The following is a 17,522-nucleotide window of genomic DNA, read 5'->3' on the forward strand; positions in this document are numbered from 1 at the left end:
ATGGGAGACGAAGAGGGAGAAGTCCAAGTAGGAGTAGGAAGGCGCCGTGTGATAGAGTATGAAGGTAGGCTAAGCGGGGACAACGAGCGGAGGTTGAGTCGCTCGACCCTCAGTTGCGGTTTATCACTGGTCAGTGGTGAGTCAAGACTAAATACACACAAGTTGCGCCGACGCACAGGTTCCTACGCTAGCTGGTTCTGCGGCTCGAGGGTGGTCGGCCAGGAGCACGAAGGAGTAACAACGAAGGTAGGCGAAAGTGACGAACAGTGCATATGAGGACGACGCATCAAGCAGGCTGGCGGGATCCGTGGGGAGAGACCACGGGGGCGCAGAGTACAGTGCAGTCAGTACTCTGACCGTGAGAGATAACGTCTCCGAGCGTCGGGTCCGTTCCATGGCGGTGACGGACGTTGTCTCGCCCACTTGCATGTCCGGCGGGAGCCACCTGGGGCTTGCCGGAAGCCCAAGGTGTCCATGTAGCTCCCTCCCAGCCGTCCCTATTCCCGAGACCCGCCGTGTCGTTGACGGGTCAGCCGGCAGCTGTCTGATCGTCGTAAGCCTCGCACTTATTGGCAGTCGGCGTTGAACCGTTGACCTAGGTGTGGACGTGGTGACTAGTGTGCTCTCATGCACCGAGGGCGTGTAAGGAACTGGGAATTGGGCTTCGGGTTAAGTCGAGTAAACTACACTTTACAAAAATAACACCTTACCGGACACGATTCGGAATTTTACGTTAATGATACCGAGAACATAACTAGGGCTTCGCGGGGGCTCAGATAGCGAAAATAAAACAGAACAGATATACGCACAGCGCACACGACTTAGGCGCGCCGCACTTGCGGCGCACCAGTCGTCCGTGTTGTGCGTATTATATTATGGGCATCCACAACTAATACAGTGAAGTGTCTCGATAAGGAACGAGCGACATTTAATATTCTTCAACAGACATCAAGCTCGCTTTGTACCCACTATCAGTCAACTGTACTGGATTAGTATGTATTTTACCAATTCAGAGCTTTCCCAATTCAGAGCTTTCCCATTACTAATGGGAAAGCTCTGATGGGTAAAATTCATACTAATTCGGAATGCTAATGGGCAATTAGCATTCCGCCAATCGCCGCTCTCAAACCGAGCCTCGAGGGGAATCCAAAGGTCACGGGCGGGAATCACGAGATACTTAGTAATCGTTGTGAGCGCGGGAATTTGGCCCGGTATGTCTGCACTCCTCATTATTCAACTCGCTCTGCTTCTCACAAGTTCCATGGTGACCACCGCATCCAGACCATTCCAGAGGCGCCTACGTCTAACCAAGCTTCAGTCCCTGCTGATCTGCCACCGTCGCCGCGAGGTCGGTGCTCTCAAAGCCATTGAGTGGTGTGCTGAAGCATGGCGTGATCTGTCGGCCAAGACCATCGAGAACTGCTGGCTGCACTCTACTCTGGTCGCGAAGACCGACATGAACTACATACTGCAGTAAATCAGTACATTTGCAGCTTGTACGTCAAACATTTAATGCTCAATATACCTGCTTCTTTCCATGTATATCAGGTGTTCCTTATCGAGACACTTTACTGTACCAGATAAGCAGTTTCTTAGTGCAATAACCCACTTGCGATAATATCAATTTACTTTCTTACCTCCACGCTGTTAATAATCAAATGCAAGCAAGCTATTAGCTGCAACAGCGCCCTGCCAAGCACTTACCTTCGTGCTGTAACTTCGTCCTGGTTTTGCGTCATCGGGTTGGGCGGAAATGGTTCGAATGAAACTAGATGATGCGATTGATGTTTCCTCACCGATAGAGACCGACTAGATAATTATTTATATGGCCCATTAAGTTTACTTTCATAAAATTCCAACATATGATGGATACTTAAACAGGTGCGATACATCCACGGCTTCATGCGACACCGATTTAATCCTGTGCCGGCTGCGTAGCAGCATACCTTACGGTACACATGCTATCTCAGTATAATTTGCCATGTTAGTATTGAATGATAGTATTGAGCCCCATTTCACTACTGTTGACAAGCACCCAAGCTCCATTCTATTCAAACAAACGGCACTAGCAGGTCTGAAAGCCGGCTACGAAAGCTAGTGCGATCGTTATATTCGCTGCAGTCTTCATTTCATAATTAAACTGTGTGGATCGGCTTTGTGTGGTACTGTGCACGGTGCTGTAATGTTAATGGCTACATTTGCGTAAGTATGATGTGTGCTTGTGTACGTGGTGTGCGTTTGTGCGTATGATGCCGTATTTTAATACCAATTAAAATAAAATGTCGTTCTAATGTTGCCTGAGGTATTTACAAGCAACTTTTTTTCGATGTGAGGCTGTCCATAGGCAACCCGGAGCGTTGCTCCGGGAGGGTGCACAGGTCGACGAATAGTTTCATGGACGATGAAAACGGATGATAATTGAGTAAATCCCAAAGTTGTTTTGTTTTAATCCTTAAAAGCACTACCAGCCCAACTCTCTACTCATTCCGCAATTTATCCCCCAAGCCCTCAAGTTAAAAGTTTCTTTGTTTTTTTTGTTTTTGAATTGATGATCATTATTGTCACTTAGCTAACATCCTCAAGTTAAATGGTCAAGATCAGCGCACCATGCGTCTCTCCTTCGTTCCGTAGCATCTTCGGCTAAGAGTGATTGGGTATTGAGCAAATTGACATGTAAAAAAATGCAGCCTGCAGCTAGACAAGTCATGTTGTTCATCTTCAGCTAAGCTTGGTCGATTATGGCGCAAATTGATACGCCTTCAGCGAAGTCATGACGCTCTGATACTGTACTAGAGCGTTCGTAAGTGTTGAATGCAGGTTTTGGTCAATAATAAAAGATGAGTTGCAACCATTGGTAAATAATGTGCATAAATCTTAGCATTTATCGACGGGTACCCGATTACGGTAGAAATTAGCTTAAACATTACAATTAAGAAAGAGAGACCCGGTTTGGTACCTGGTTGTGGAAAGTTACAAGTTTTTTGCCGGGGCCAAGCACAGGTCTTAGACCTGTGAATACAGGTCTTCTAGCTGTCCTCCCAGGATAAAGCTGGTGGTGCCCTACAGGCTACTACGTAGCCCCCGGTATAAGTTCTCTATTAGAGAACTAATATGCTAAATAAGAACAAATATAGGCATTGATGACTAGCCTCACGAGCGGCATCGCAGCTAGGTGCTCGCGCCTCTGACAGGATCACATATATTTACTAAGCATCCGAATGTCACAGCTTCCTCCGACGAGGAAGTTCCTCGTCTTCCCAGGATTAGATACGGTACAGGCGGATCTGATCCTGACAAGACTCGAAGCTGACAACATAATATTATGCATTCGTATGGAAGATAAGATGGCAACGAAGGGAGAAAACGGTAGTTTAGAGCCCACTTGCATGATGGGTAATCTAAAGTTCCGGGCTCCAAGAACAGCTAAGCGCTGGAGCGTGTTGGCAGCCGCAGTAACATTGCGAGCGCCGCCAAAATGGCCGGAAGCGCTGCAGGGGCCAAGTGGAAGAGTGAGAAGGCACTGCAACAGTCGAAGCGCGAAATCCCTGCTACACTGCAACCGCTCGATTACACTCCTACACCCAAGGAAAACATCGACGACATCCAAATGAGCAAGGTGCGAAGTGCTCACTATAATTCAATGAACAAAACCCACGAGATAACCTGTGCTGTCTGTGTTTATGATGAAATAATGCAAAGAGGCACAGCCAAAGCGGAAAACACGCCAAGTCGCGACCGCATGCACTTGAGAGCTTGCCCGCGTCTCCGCAGGTTCTAGCCTCAAGACAGAGCCTAGTGTAGTCTAGCGAAGCTGACAGGTCGTTTAAATACACGATACGTCAAACGCACCACGACCGCCTTGGCCTCCGCTCTATGCGTCGAATTAATGTTAAATTTTAGTGGAATGCAGACCCCAAGACGACACACAACGCTCATCAGGTCGTCAACAGCGTCCGCTTCCTCTCCACCCTGGATCCAAGAGCGGAAATTCGCGAATGGCTTGGTAACGTGAAGGACGTGCTTGATTGCAGGACTGGACAAGCTTCCGGCTCCCGGGCCATGAAACAAAAAGGTGTCCCCAGCTACTAGAGAGCCCAAGGGTAGCGATGGATTGGCATCGCTCGGAATATTCGCCAACTTCATGGAGCAGTACAGAAGGCACCAATCTACAAAACGCCAAGCGCTCATCAGTTAATAAAATACCGAAAGCCACAAGAAGTACACTACATACCTTCAGTTAGCGAGTCCACAGGCTGTCCACAAGCGTCCATAATCTCCGCTGTGAGCCGTAGTTGGTCATCGATAAACTTCGTGGGGAACTTACTCGACCCCAACAGTTGCGAGTGGGTCTTGTCCATCTCAATGATAGCGTGGATGGCCTCGGCGCGAGCGGATTCAATGCACCGATTGACTGACGCCAGTTTGCCGTCCATACACTCACGAACCAGCTCGGCAGCGCCAGCTTTGAACCCGCGCAGCAGAAGCGCGTACATGTCGATCATCGTCTTCGTGTCTGCCGCCGTCGTAGCCACATCAGACTTTGGTTTGACTGGAGGCGTCAGGTTGATATTCATGCTCCAAAGCCGCTTTGTGCGTCTTGGTAAGGCCATAACCCCTATAGTAGGAGATAGTCAACTCGTCTTACGGATGATACGGGAGCGCAGGCGGCCAAAAGCTCGGGTGCTTCAGCCAATTTATGACAGAGCACGGCGCCTAGCAGACTCGGTGCGCGTAGCTTCATGGAGACACCACTACCGTTGCCACAACAAGATGGCAGATTGTCTTGCGAACCTCGCTATGGATTCCAGACGAAGTCAGCAGGATGAACCCATAAATAGGGACCTGGTGGAACGACGATACCCGGGCGTTCTCAGCTTCTTGATGAATGACTACAGGAAATGGGCAGACACGAACACAGGACAAGAAATCCTCATGCCCTCTTCTCTCTAAGCGAAGCCACGGCTTAGCTTATAGGGACATGCACATCTTACATATCAAACCCACTCCTCTTGCTCTTGAGGTTGGAAGGGGGATTAGAAGTTCGGCCACAAGGCCAGTAACTCAATACACCTCAACGTTATTAAAAAAAAGGCCATAACCCCGCTTGATTCTGACATTAAGGAAAATGAAGAAGGTTGCACAACCAAAGCGACAATGTAGAAGATGATGACCACCGCATCCGTCATTTCCATCTTTGGCATTGCGTAGAACTGCAGGTTTACGCCGATTGAGCCTACGATGCTGCGGAATAAAGCAAGAGAAGATACCTCGGATCAATCTTGAGCTTTCGTTTCTTGTAGCGGGACCACAGCTTTTGAACACGAACAAACAAGTGAGCTCACTCGGTGGCAAGCAGGCTGAGGGAAGCTATTGACTTACAAAGTTCATCGTCATGGCCGCAAACATCCTCCAGACCACCGTCTCGTGTGACGTCACGCGATGGCTCGCATACTTGACGCAAGCAGAGGTGACGCTGAAGTTGAAAGCTGCGAACACGATGAACCCAAGTTCTTTCACCCGCTTCACGCTCCTAGCAGATGAATTAGCGACCTCCGAGCTATCGACTTCACTCTTGAAGGTGTGTTCGCCAGCACTTGATGACTTCAGAAGCGGCTGGTCGTCGCGATTGTTTGCATTACTGGCGCTGTCTTCGATCCCATCGATAACAAAATCGTCTTGGTAGTGTCATTGTCCGGAGGTGGAGCCACTGCAGCTCCTCCATGGTTATTGGCCCTAGATGGTATTAATAACGTTACAACCATTCGCAACTAGGGCTCCGCGAAGGGGGATTTTGGTATAACCCCCCTCTTTATTTTTATTGATTACTTTTCTTGTGAGCTACGGTCATCTCCTGCGCCTGCTTCGCAGCCGCAGCATCTGCCCGGAAATTGGCCTTACGACTGTAGATGCCAGATATCAACTGGCAACGCTGTACAAAATTAAAAAATGCGAGCCTTGCAGCTTGTAGAAGTCTTCTACTTGAAAATGCAAATGCTTACCTCTAGTGCTATTACAGTTCGCCTCAATCGTTCTCTTTACTTCAATTCGTCTATCCGACTGATTCATACCAGTGTCGTCGGTTGCACACCGGTTGGATCTGCCCACGCATATAAACCACACCTTGAACAAACCAAACCATGAAACGTGCAAGAAATTGGTTTGCTCGAAAACTACGCAGATTTCCGAACCAAAATTACCGCTTTCGCTGGTTTGTGGTCAGATCCTTCCAGCTTTCAAACCACGAGCGGGGGTTCGGAGTTATGTAGCGTTACAGGTTTGGAGTTACTGTGGTGCTCATTGGCTACAAAAGGCTATACAAAGATATCGCACACTTTCATAAAGGTCCGCATTTGTTGAAATAAATTCTCGGGCTGTAGAATACCCAAGTATGTCGTTAAAAATTGATGTACGAGCCACAATTAATGAGCACCTTAAGATTCACAAGAGTTTGGCACAGATTTTGAAGTTGCTCGAAGTGAGCTACGACTAGCCCGCATAATATTAGACGGCGTGGGAGACTAGAGATTATCCTTAAAACACGATCAACTTTCCGGGCATTCAGCGTTGTTGACACTGTTCTAAAGTAGCGAATTACCGCTGCTAAGCAACAATTGGATACTCAACAGACCAAGCGTATGCAAACAACGCGTCTAGTTTTTTTCAGATTTACAGAGCATTTCAAAATTGGCGGAGCTGCACTGTTGTTCGGGATCTCATTATTAAATCCATTTACTTCTTGTGGTCATCATTGATGACTTGATGACTCATCAAGTTAACAGTCAATCATGTTGACCATTCTTTTTTTTCTCACGAGCAGCATTGCAGAGAACTTGGTGACTCCCGTGAACTAAAATTTTCGTGTAAATTGAAGCTGGAAATTCTTGTTGCACGTGCCAAGCGCCAGGGGAGGCAGCATCGTAAACAGCTATTGCTAGTTTTGATCCTCAGCCCACGCAAAAGGACGACAGTTGCCCCCATGCCGCTTTCATGAAACCAACGCGGGCCATCCAACAACAACAAAAACTAGCCAGTTCATTTCGTCGTCACTGGCAAAATATCTACTGGCACACGCCTTAACTGATTGTGAGTATTATGCGAGCTCTTTTTGTGACTCAGCATTGAATTCCGTACCCCTACACAGCAGAACGTACTATGAAACAATATTTCCGAACAAATTTCATACCAACAAATGAGAATTCATAACGTCCTCCTCCCAATTCATTACTTCCTCCTTCCTTAATGCTACTCGAGTCACCTCAAAGCAGTACATGTGCTCGTATCCTAAGGTTTTTGATTCACGGGTAAAAATTAAACTAAAATGCCGCGGACAGTTAGAAACTATGATGAAGCTTCTGGAAGATGAGTGCGAGAGCAATATGGACAATCGAGTTTAACGTAGCTCTGAACAGCAATAAGTTATGCTACCTGCCAGCGTCTTCAAGAGTGTCTGCACGAATTCCCCGCTTTATCACGCCTGCACCGTTTTGTCGCGGCCCACCCTCGCTATACGCAGGCGCGCTCTCTTAACAAACGCCGAGAGAGCTGTTCAAGCACCACCCAGCGCTTCGGATATCTCAATCTTGGACGTCACCATTCATTACGTCTCTCTTAGCTCCGTAGTCAGAACGGTTTTTGCTTATCGAGAAGTCACTAACCTGTAACAAGGATAATTTCTACTGATCAATAAGATAATGCACTGTAGATAGCCTATCTATCCCGAGCTTGCAGTAGCCAAATTATGATTTTTTATTTTTTATTTTTATGCGGTTATCGTCGATTGCACTCGCATCAACCCCGCTGACCGGGCCCACTGGGCACCCGGCGGCTAGCCAAATTGTGAACGCGACCTACGTAGAGACGGAACCACTTCGTCTTGAAAGTGCAAACAGAAGCAAGCCGTTGGTGTGCGCACAAACTTAGTTGTTCACGCAGACGAACATCAGCCTCTTTTGATCTTTCTTGAGAGACTTCGCATCAAATTCGCCATTTCCACTAGTGCTGTGATGCGATCTTGCCTACCTGTAAACACATATTCCCATCCAGCGCTCGAACGACCTAACTAAATCCTCCATTCGCTCCTTCGTCCTGGATTCCGGAGCTCCAAGTTGGAATTAGGGGACCGTTCGAAGGTTTGAGCCCGTGGCATCTTAATAAACGGGCAAATTTTGCGTGTAGATCCCCCTTTATTTATCGAGTAAAATTGTTGAATATCTGGATTTATATACTCTCTGACGTCATGTCTGCCTGTGTATATTTTTTTTACCGCAAAAGAAAGTTTGAGGGCAAATGCCCATATTATCATGAGCCGGAGACTGGATCAAGCTAACAGTAAGCTTGCTTGCAACTACTTTATCTTTGGGCGTTCCCGTGGTCGCACTGATCGAAGCGGTTTCTCAATCGCGATAATTGTTTGTCGTGGCCTTGCCGAAGAGCACGATAACAGTGAAGTGATTCTAACCGCGATCCATTCTGTAAAAGCCGCACTGCCTGCGAATGTGCAGCCGCGGTTCAAACCAGCGCGCTGGTTCGCAAAAACGGCATGCTTGGTTTAAAATGAAACGTGTTCAAACTATGAAACTGATTCAAACCTGGTTTGCCGGTAATTTTGGTTTGGTTTAAACTGACCGAGGTCTGGTTTGGTTTGGTTTGTTCTGGGTGTGATATAAACCTGCCCAGCGCGGCACCGGAGTCGTACCGGTTTCAAGATAATATACCAGTTAGATGTCAAGAGGGGTCATCGTTTGACTTGACGTACCACAGATATAATCCTATTTGGTCTGCGATAGCGGCATTACCGGTAACGTTGCTTCCTATCCCAGTACTAGATCGCTGGCGCTTAAACCGGGAGGGCATTTCTCACGTGAAAACATGAAGTGGCTAGATGTACTTGATCGCTGTGGCTTGTTCAGCTGTTGTCTGAAAAATCAAGTGGGGTTCATCTTCATCTTCCGATCGAATGGTCGATTGAACTATACATGAAACTTTGGCAACGTTTTACCTAGGGAATACACAGTACGTGAATATACATGTATACAAAGAACCAATATATGACTCAAGGTCAACGCTTTTCAAAGCTCATGCAAGTATGTGAAACGCGCGACAAGGAATTCATGACTCCCTGCTTGTATCACGGTTTGAAGAAGCCTATGTGTAGCCTAGAAATGACAGTTGAGCTGGTGGTGATTTCAATAGCCTCCTGTTGCGGGCCCCAAGGCTACGATGATGGTGGGGAACGCGTTATGCAAATGCTCAAACTCGTCGAAGTCTATCTTGTAAGGAGCGTTTCGTAGCATGGTTGAAGACAGTGATGGCCAATATTGCGCACGCGCTCGTAAGGTGCTGTAGAGTCCTCCTTCATCCTTACCTCGGCCGTCAATATTGCCAGCAAAATATGAATTCCACAAACCGGTGGGTTCATGTTGATTAAGCAACTGCAGAAGTCCTATCGCGGTGAGTCAATCGCCACTGTATCCTCGACGACAACGACGTCGTCGAGTGTGCGGCTGACTGCTCAGGCTCTCCCCTCTCGTACCACGAACTCCGTGTTGTCCAAGCCGCTGGCTAAGACTTACAGCATGAAGCGAAACCGCAACGAAGGGTCAATCCTCCATGCATCACGACCCGTGAGTGACTTGACCTAACGTCGAACTCCACGGCAGGCAGTGAGTTGGGCGAAGGTTGCCTAAGGTGTCATGGGATAGTACAGCGAATGTTACCTGTAACTCAGTCGACAGTTTTGAACGAAATAAAGCTGGTGGAGCCCTACAGGCTACTACGTAGCCCTCCCGGTATAAAATGTTTCAGCTAAGGTTTTGTGAGCTATCTGCCGCCGTGAGAATTTAAGAGTGGGCTGAGCAGCAAGAACCAACGCAAAACGAAAATCCTTTCCCCCAGGATCGTGGTCGTAGCCGCGGAGAAGAAATGTGCACGATAGTACTGTGGGCACATTGTTGAGCAGAAAAGATTTGAAAAATCTCCGCAAATAACCACCGTGTGATAAATGATTGCCTCCCCGACTCACGGAATGAAACGCTTGTCGCATCTAGCCAGCATTGATAACCTTGCATTGGCGGGGTCAAAGTACATGCACACAATATTCCACAAGTTGTCGATACCTTTTCAACGGCGTAGCGGTATCCGAGCCTAATGCACTACGATGGTTGCCGCGCCGACAAACCCTATCAGAGCTCCACGCATACTGAACAATGTCACGTGAGGGATCTCATCGTTTGGGTGCACAACCGTCCTCGCAAGCACCCCAACTACAATGGGGTAGCGGTCGCTCGTGACTAAATACAGGTGGATCATTCCCAAGTCACTGCTGTTTGAGCTCCTCGTTGACTTGTTTCACTTTGCAATGCACTGGCTGGATTGATGATTAAACTGAGAATAGGATGATCTTTTGGGTATCTACAATGTGCAGGCCTCCAGCACTTTGGTAGGGTTCAAGTACAAATGCATGGCTAACCGCTTAACTGACTTGCTGAACTTGTGTGCCAACAGGATTCGATTACCCTTTTAGATTCGAATGGCTTCATGAAAATTGGCCGTCAAACTAGTCGCAAGAAATATCCAAGTCTTAGATGGATTGCAGTGAAAGAGTAATAATAACCAAACGTTCTCTTCTCGTGGAATTATCTAGTGTTGTGTTGTGTGTTACTGCTGGCATCGTCGATGCCTACAACTGGCGTCTCCGCTTGTTGGGTGGGTCGGCTCCATCCTCGCCCTCACTTGCGTCATTATTGTCAGCTGCCGAGTCGCCGGCTTCCTCCTCGCTTGACGATCCGCCGTCGCTGAACGAGTCATCTGAGGACACGGATCCTCTGCGCTGCGAGGGACCCTCCGTCTCCTGAGTGAGCGCTTCTTCTTCAACAGTAGCAGCCGCGCCTTCGGTATTTGCTATGTTTGTTGCTACTGCAGCCTTGGGTGGACGAACTTGCGTAGTTCGAGCGTGTTGAATAGTCATGTCCACCGCCTTCTTATTGAACAGCTCGCGGTTGTGCTTAAAGGTGTCAGCCTGAAGGTAGCAACAAACCCACCAAAACACTATCGTAAGATAACAAGTCATCATTCAACTGAACATGCAGAGAAGAGGTCGTACAATCTCCGGCATCAGGCCGTCGTCCGCGTTAGGCTCGGACATCAGCAAACGAATAGTAGTCAGCAGCGTACTGATGTTCACGGACGGCAGCCAAGAACCCTGCATGAAAGAAAAAAGAAGTAAAAATCTTAGTAAAAATTCACAGTTCCCCACACCTTCCGTCCACCACTCCATTCGATCGAGACCAACCTTTGGCTGCATTTTCAGAGTGTCGAGGCAGATGCGCCCGGCATCGTCGATGTTTGGGTGGTAAATAGGAGTGATGAAGCGGACTTTGGGCGGCTCAAACGGATACCTGTCCACCAATAAATAAAAAATAAATAAATAAAACAGTAGTGTCACTACAGAGCCAGCGCTCGATCATAGTCGTCGACGAACTTTTCAGGAATCTCAATCTCCAGCTGGAACACGCCCTTCTCGTACGGAGACCCGTCCGGGCCCAGAATCTCTGTTAGCGTCACAACAGCCAATACCAACAAATATTAATATAGAAACCATTAAAGAAAATACTTGTAGGACTGGTTTAGTGTAAATGGAACTTCACGCACGGGCCTCGAGGAGGTCGATTTTGTCGTCTTTGGGCCACGCGCTGACGCCTGCCGAGCGTAAATTACGCATTAAAAGATCAAAGATTAGGTCCGCAGACACAGAATCGCTTGCTGGTCATGGTCGTAAGGTTGCTGCGCGCACCGAAGGGCGGGTCGCTCTCCAGCATGGCGATCTCCTTGCGCATCCGTCCGCGCATCGCCGCCATCGCCTTGCTATAAAACGCTGTGGAATAAATTCAAATGGCGCTCATTGGCTAATAAGAAATCGCGATAGGGCTAGGTGCGATTGTTTTCAATGTAACTTGCGATCTTCCAGCAGCATGGACGACCTGGAGGAGCTGCAGCTGCTGGGGCGTGGAGGCTACGCGAGGTGAGTGAGCACGCGACTTAGCATTTAATTTATAGATAAACACAGTAGTAGTTAGACTATTGCATGTGTTGAATTGGAACAGCTCACTTGGCAATTGATACTTTTTTTTGGCATATTTTAGCGTGTATCTTGTCCGACGAAGTAGTTCGTCCGACCTCTACGGTAACTTGTGCTTCGATCTTGTTTAAGCAACTATTTTATACTAAGGATCTGTACAATCTTTGCAGCGTTGAAACGTATTCCGAGGTCGAAGATTGTCTCGGAGCAGCAGAAACTGCGGCTGGAAGCGGAAAAATTCGTTCTGCTGCACGCTACGAGTCCGTTCCTGTGTCGAGGCTTTGAGAGCTTCGCGACGACGGCGCAAGTTGCATTTCTGCTGGAATTCATCGACGGCCGAGCGCTGTACGAGTGCGTGTGGAAGTACAGAGAGACGGGGAAATTCCCGGAACACGTCGCCAAATTCTTCGCAGCGCAACTGGTGCTGGCGCTGCGCGATCTGCACGCTCAAGGGTTCATTCACCGAGATCTAAAGAGTGGAAATGTACTAGTGGGGAAGGATGGGTTTATCAAAGTGATTGACTTTGGACTGGCGAAAAAGCTTGTCGGTGGAGCTGATGGAGATCCCACGGAGCGCACTCAGTCCATGTGTGGGACGCATTACGTCATGGCTCCGGAAGTGTTTTACCGTGAAGCCTACGGGTTTGCCATAGATTGGTGGTACGATTCAATTGATCATAAGCGGCGGTACCTCTACATTTGCTCACCTACAGCATTACTTTGCCGACAGGAGCTTGGGTGTCGTAATCTACGAGATGGCTGTTGGGCATCCGCCGTGGGAGTATCAGTGCCCGGCCTACAGTACCATGGACGAGTATTTCCAGCTAATAAAGCGCGTAGCAAGCTCGGCTCACAATTACTCAGAAGAGCGACTAGGCGATGATCTGCGTTCGCTCGTGAGGTAGGCGGATATCACCTACGCTGATATTTTCTCTAATTCTCGTGCTGATTAATGTTTTGGGGCTCAAAATTCTAGCGGATTACTGAAGCTTAATCCTCGCGAGCGTCTTGGAAGAAATGGAGCAGCAGAGGTATGAACTTTTGGATAAAGCAACTGCACGGGCGTCAATCCTAACTAGCGAATTTGATCTATAAAACCATAGGTCATGCACCACGCTTGGTTCCACGATATCGAGTGGAAGTTGCTGGAGACGAAAGACGGATCAATTGCTGCACCATATAACCCAGAAGCTGACTACAACCCAGCGAGAGTTCGCACACCTCAAAGAGTCGAGAGCTTGTCTAGTGCAGAAAGCATTGATCCCGAGGACAATGCGAAGTATTTCGCTGACTTTTAGCGAACTACTACGAGGGCTACTCTCATCCAACCTAGACAATCTGCCTAACGAACGATTGCTGGGACTCGCGCTCTGCCGTGGCCTTGATATTCGTCGCCTTCCTGTCGTCGTTCGCAGCAGTGACGTACTCGTCAATGAACTGGGCAATGCAGGGGTGGAACTCGTAGCGTCCACCAAAGAAGTCGACGTAGTTGGTGCCGTCGAACAGATAGCCTTCGGGCAGGGGGTCCATCGCCTTTATCATACCACAACAAATTATATCAGTGAACCAGGGTAATAACGGCATGTTTGACTCAAACTTACATGTTGTCGCTGAATCTCGCGCTTTTCTTCCAAGCTAATCGAAGCCTTGGAACGAACTTGGTTTGGTGAGGCTTCAGCATGAGCGTAGCAGTTCAGCAGCATCTCGCGAAGTTTATCCGCATTCAGTCCCTGACCAGTGACTTTCATCTCCAGCGATGGAAGACTATCCGCCTTGTTGTTCAACTGGCTCGAGTCGGCCCAGAGGCGAGCGAAGGTACCCGTCGAACGGTACTCGTACACGCACCCAGGCTCATCCTTGAACACAACTTGCCCTTCCACACACCAACACGATCGCGACTGTCCGTTGGAGAAGACACCTTCGACACTTGGAGTCGCTGATGAGCCAGTGGACGAGTTAGCAACTTTCTCCACCGCGATCGTCTGAGCAATACGAATTCCTTTCGTACTCTTGTTCCCAGCGTTGTCCATGGGGTAAACTCGGTCCATGGACTTGGTTAGTGTAGCAAAAGGTGTCATCGTCCTTGCGATTAAGAACGAAAACTTGGATCGGTCCATCCCGGGAACGATCTCGAAGCGGAAACTCACAGGAGCTTGTTCATTCTCCAGCTCAGCCACGTAGCGAGTGTAAATCGGCGCTGCGTTGTTACTCGACGAAGAACTCTCCCAGTCAGGGAAGTGGGCGTTGCGGTACTGCTTGTAGTACGCACTCTCAAAGCGGTCGATAGCCAGCAGCGGCGTTAAAGGTCCTTCGAAGACGTCATGGGAGAGGACCATCACATCGGCAAAAGGATTCACGTGGTCCATGTGGAAGCGCAAGCGCTGGAGCACGGCCGGTTCAATGTCAGCGCTGTTAGTCAGCACCAGGTGAGTGACAAACCCGGCCTCCATTTGGTCGAACACTTTGGGGAATGGTGCTTGCGTGGCCAGTGGATCAGGAAGGTAGACGTTGTTCGCGCTCACGCAGTTAATGACAGCTCCGATCTTGCTGGAAAGAGAGGAATCGTGGACTCCACGTCGAATCGCACATGCCACAGTAATCGGATCGACGTAGCCCACAACTGTGAGCATAATTCGCGGGTGAAGGCTCAATGTCTTAGCGTCAGCCTTGATCCGATCCAGAGCTCGACTGAGTTTGTCCGAGATCTCAAAAAACCCGGACGCCTCCATCTTCTGCTGCTTGGACGGGTCTAGATTGCGGAGATCAACGTCGACTGTGGCCCATACAAAGCTCGCGGACGAAATCTTGCAGATGGAATCCGCCATCGCCGCGACGCCACTTCCAGGGATTCCAAGCATGACCGTAACTGGAATACAAAGTCTGCTGAGGTCGTCCGTGTTGGGCTTCGGTAGCGTCGTAGCAGCTCCAGGATCCTTTGGGATGAAGTCCTGGGGGAAGAAATCGTCAATAGTTCGAGCATCCTGGCCGACAAATGTCTGCCTCTGGACAAGCAGCTCGCAGGTTGCCTTCACGTGAACTGGGACTTCAAAGTTAGCGACTTCACGGTCTCGAGGGGTTTCAGCGTCGAACTGCTCGCTGAGGTCGCTGGCTCGGAAAATCGGAACGTTTAGTGAAGCCGCAGTGACTTTCCAGGACTCGAGCGCGCGGAACACCTCGTCCTGAAAACGGGTGCCCGACTGAAGAGGGATAAAGAGTTCTTGGGATGCGAGTGAGGACGGCAGAGCTTCTGATAACTGCATAACAATGAAGTTTAATCAGTTTTGGATTACGCTTCTGCCACTGTATAAATTGTGAAGTACTTACCGGAGTATGATCATTGTCCTTGAGCTCCATCTTCAGCAGCACCAGCTCTTCATGAGGCGACGGGAGGATGGTCAAGCTCTTTACATTCCGCTCAATGGACACCACGATCGGGTTGAAATAGGGGCTTGCAAACACCATCCCTCCAGTGAAGACCCTCCAACCGCCGTGGACGATCGGCATCAAGTCGCTGTTGAGAAGGAGTGTAGCCTTCGACGACATTGTCGCTTGGGTTGTGCTACCTTCTCCATTTTCTTCAATGTCAGAATCAAGCGGGGTTATGGCCTTGCCCAGACGCACAGAGCGGCTCTGGAGCATGAACTCAGACTGAAGCGTGCGCATCAGGTCGTCAACAGCGTCCGCTTCCTCTCCACTCTGGATCCAAGAGCGGAAATTCGCGAATGGCTTGGTAACGTGAAGGACGTGCTTGATTGCAGGACTGGACAAGCTTCCGGCTCCCGGGCCATGAAACAAAAAGGTGTCCCCAGCTACTAGAGAGCCCAAGGGTAGCGATGGATTGGCATCGCTCGGAATATTCGCCAACTTCATGGAGCAGTACAGAAGGCACCAATCTACAAAACGCCAAGCGCTCATTAGTTAATAAAATACCGAAAGCCACAAGAAGTACACTACATACCTTCAGTTAGCGAGTCCACAGGCTGTCCACAAGCGTCCATAATCTCCGCTGTGAGCCGTAGTTGGTCATCGATAAACTTCGTGGGGAACTTACTCGACCCCAACAGTTGCGAGTGGGTCTTGTCCATCTCAATGATAGCGTGGATGGCCTCGGCGCGAGCGGATTCAATGCACCGATTGACTGACGCCAGTTTGCCGTCCATACACTCACGAACCAGCTCGGCAGCGCCAGCTTTGAACCCGCGCAGCAGAAGCGCGTACATGTCGATCATCGTCTTCGTGTCTGCCGCCGACGTAGCCACATCAGACTTCGGTTTGACTGGAGAGCGCACGAGCGCGTCTTCGTCCACGACCTTCTTGCAGACTTTACCCGACGATAAGAAGTATGTGCGGGCGAACCGCACACCCGTGAACGGATCTTCCGCCTGCACGACCATGTGCGTCGCAGGGACGCCCTCCTTAACCCCAGTGTTCGAGAGGAAAGCCTTCGACGACGACTTCTCCGTCAACGAGCTCGTCCTCGCCCCGAACAGCACTCGACTGCCTCGATTAGGCCCTATCTTCAGTCCACGAGCACTGTACTGCATCGTGCCGAACTCGTAGAAACTCAGCAGATCTTCCCCCAAATCGCTCTCGGACTTTGCGTTGCGTACGTCGGGACTCTCTGCATGGTCCATCTTGAGCAGGAACTCGTCAAAATGGTGAGCCAAGAAGGGTTGACTCTCCTGCACTACCCTCTTCGCGCTAAACCCATCCAGTTGAGCCATGATGTCCATCATCTCTCGTGATACGTTCACCACTCGGTGGTTCATGGTGAAGAAGCCCTGGGCGGTAGATTCCCCACCTTCTAACCCGTACGACTGGACCAGAGGCCACTTCTCCGGAATCATGGAGTCTTGTAGATCGGTACCCTCTCGGTCCACCCCAAAGGGAACCCCCACCGTCTTGACCCCCGCCATCATGCTCTTGAACGCGCTGATCTTGCGTTCTTCCTGTTCGTCCGGCTCCATCCCGTCGTGGACGACGTACTCCGTCACATGGCGCCACTTGGAGATGACCGGTAGAACCTTCACCGCTGCATCACTCTCCGACGAGTAGAAGATGGACACTCGCTGCGGACAGATGAGTAGAATGACGTCCTCCAGACGCTCGTGCTCCTGCAGTATCACCTGCTCACCCAGCAGCTCCTGGCCCGAACTGCCGAGGAAAAGGTACTTGATCGCGGCTTGAGACGCCTGCGAGTGGAAACTGTCCACGCCCCCGATGATCAAAATGCCGTCGAGCTTCGTGTCGGACGAGGGGCACAGCGCCTGGATGCGCTGCAACCGGTCCACACTGTCGCTGCCTTTGAACTCGACCTTCTTCCAGCTCATCGTGGAGGCGAAATCTCGACTGGGACTGATCTGTGCGTCGCAACGCTTGACAAAGATCCCTTCCACCTTTGAAGAGCCTCTCTCTCTCCGTCACACGTCACAGACTCGCAGCGGAT

At 49.6% G+C, this 17,522-nt stretch overlaps 4 protein-coding genes across 4 annotated transcripts; 1 reads left to right on the forward strand and 3 right to left on the reverse strand.

The window, feature by feature from the left end:
* Positions 1-4,223: 4,223 nt before the first annotated feature.
* PHYSODRAFT_321544 (hypothetical protein) lies at positions 4,224-4,574 on the reverse strand (the record flags this gene model as incomplete). The annotated part of the gene is made up of 1 exon (XM_009516795.1): positions 4,224-4,574. One exon carries the CDS (start codon positions 4,572-4,574, stop codon positions 4,224-4,226), a length of 351 nt encoding a protein of 116 aa, XP_009515090.1.
* Positions 4,575-10,945: 6,371 nt separating this feature from the next.
* On the reverse strand, positions 10,946-11,698 carry PHYSODRAFT_400954 (hypothetical protein; the record flags this gene model as incomplete). Its single annotated transcript, XM_009516796.1, has 5 exons — positions 10,946-11,017; positions 11,102-11,200; positions 11,291-11,396; positions 11,480-11,549; positions 11,650-11,698. Coding segments are annotated over 5 exons (396 nt in total), but the record flags the coding sequence as incomplete, so codon positions are not given.
* Positions 11,699-11,969: 271 nt separating this feature from the next.
* PHYSODRAFT_293527 (hypothetical protein) lies at positions 11,970-13,113 on the forward strand (the record flags this gene model as incomplete). The annotated part of the gene is made up of 5 exons (XM_009516797.1): positions 11,970-12,019; positions 12,165-12,181; positions 12,247-12,736; positions 12,807-12,977; positions 13,053-13,113. 5 exons carry the CDS (start codon positions 11,970-11,972, stop codon positions 13,111-13,113), a joined length of 789 nt encoding a protein of 262 aa, XP_009515092.1.
* Positions 13,114-13,405: 292 nt separating this feature from the next.
* PHYSODRAFT_471902 (hypothetical protein) lies at positions 13,406-17,406 on the reverse strand (the record flags this gene model as incomplete). The annotated part of the gene is made up of 5 exons (XM_009516798.1): positions 13,406-13,609; positions 13,678-15,330; positions 15,401-15,969; positions 16,035-16,126; positions 16,274-17,406. 5 exons carry the CDS (start codon positions 17,404-17,406, stop codon positions 13,406-13,408), a joined length of 3,651 nt encoding a protein of 1,216 aa, XP_009515093.1.
* Positions 17,407-17,522: the final 116 nt, after the last annotated feature.

This window comes from Phytophthora sojae, assembly GCF_000149755.1.
Source record: "Phytophthora sojae unplaced genomic scaffold PHYSOscaffold_1, whole genome shotgun sequence".
Lineage (NCBI taxonomy): Eukaryota > Oomycota > Peronosporomycetes > Peronosporales > Peronosporaceae > Phytophthora > Phytophthora sojae.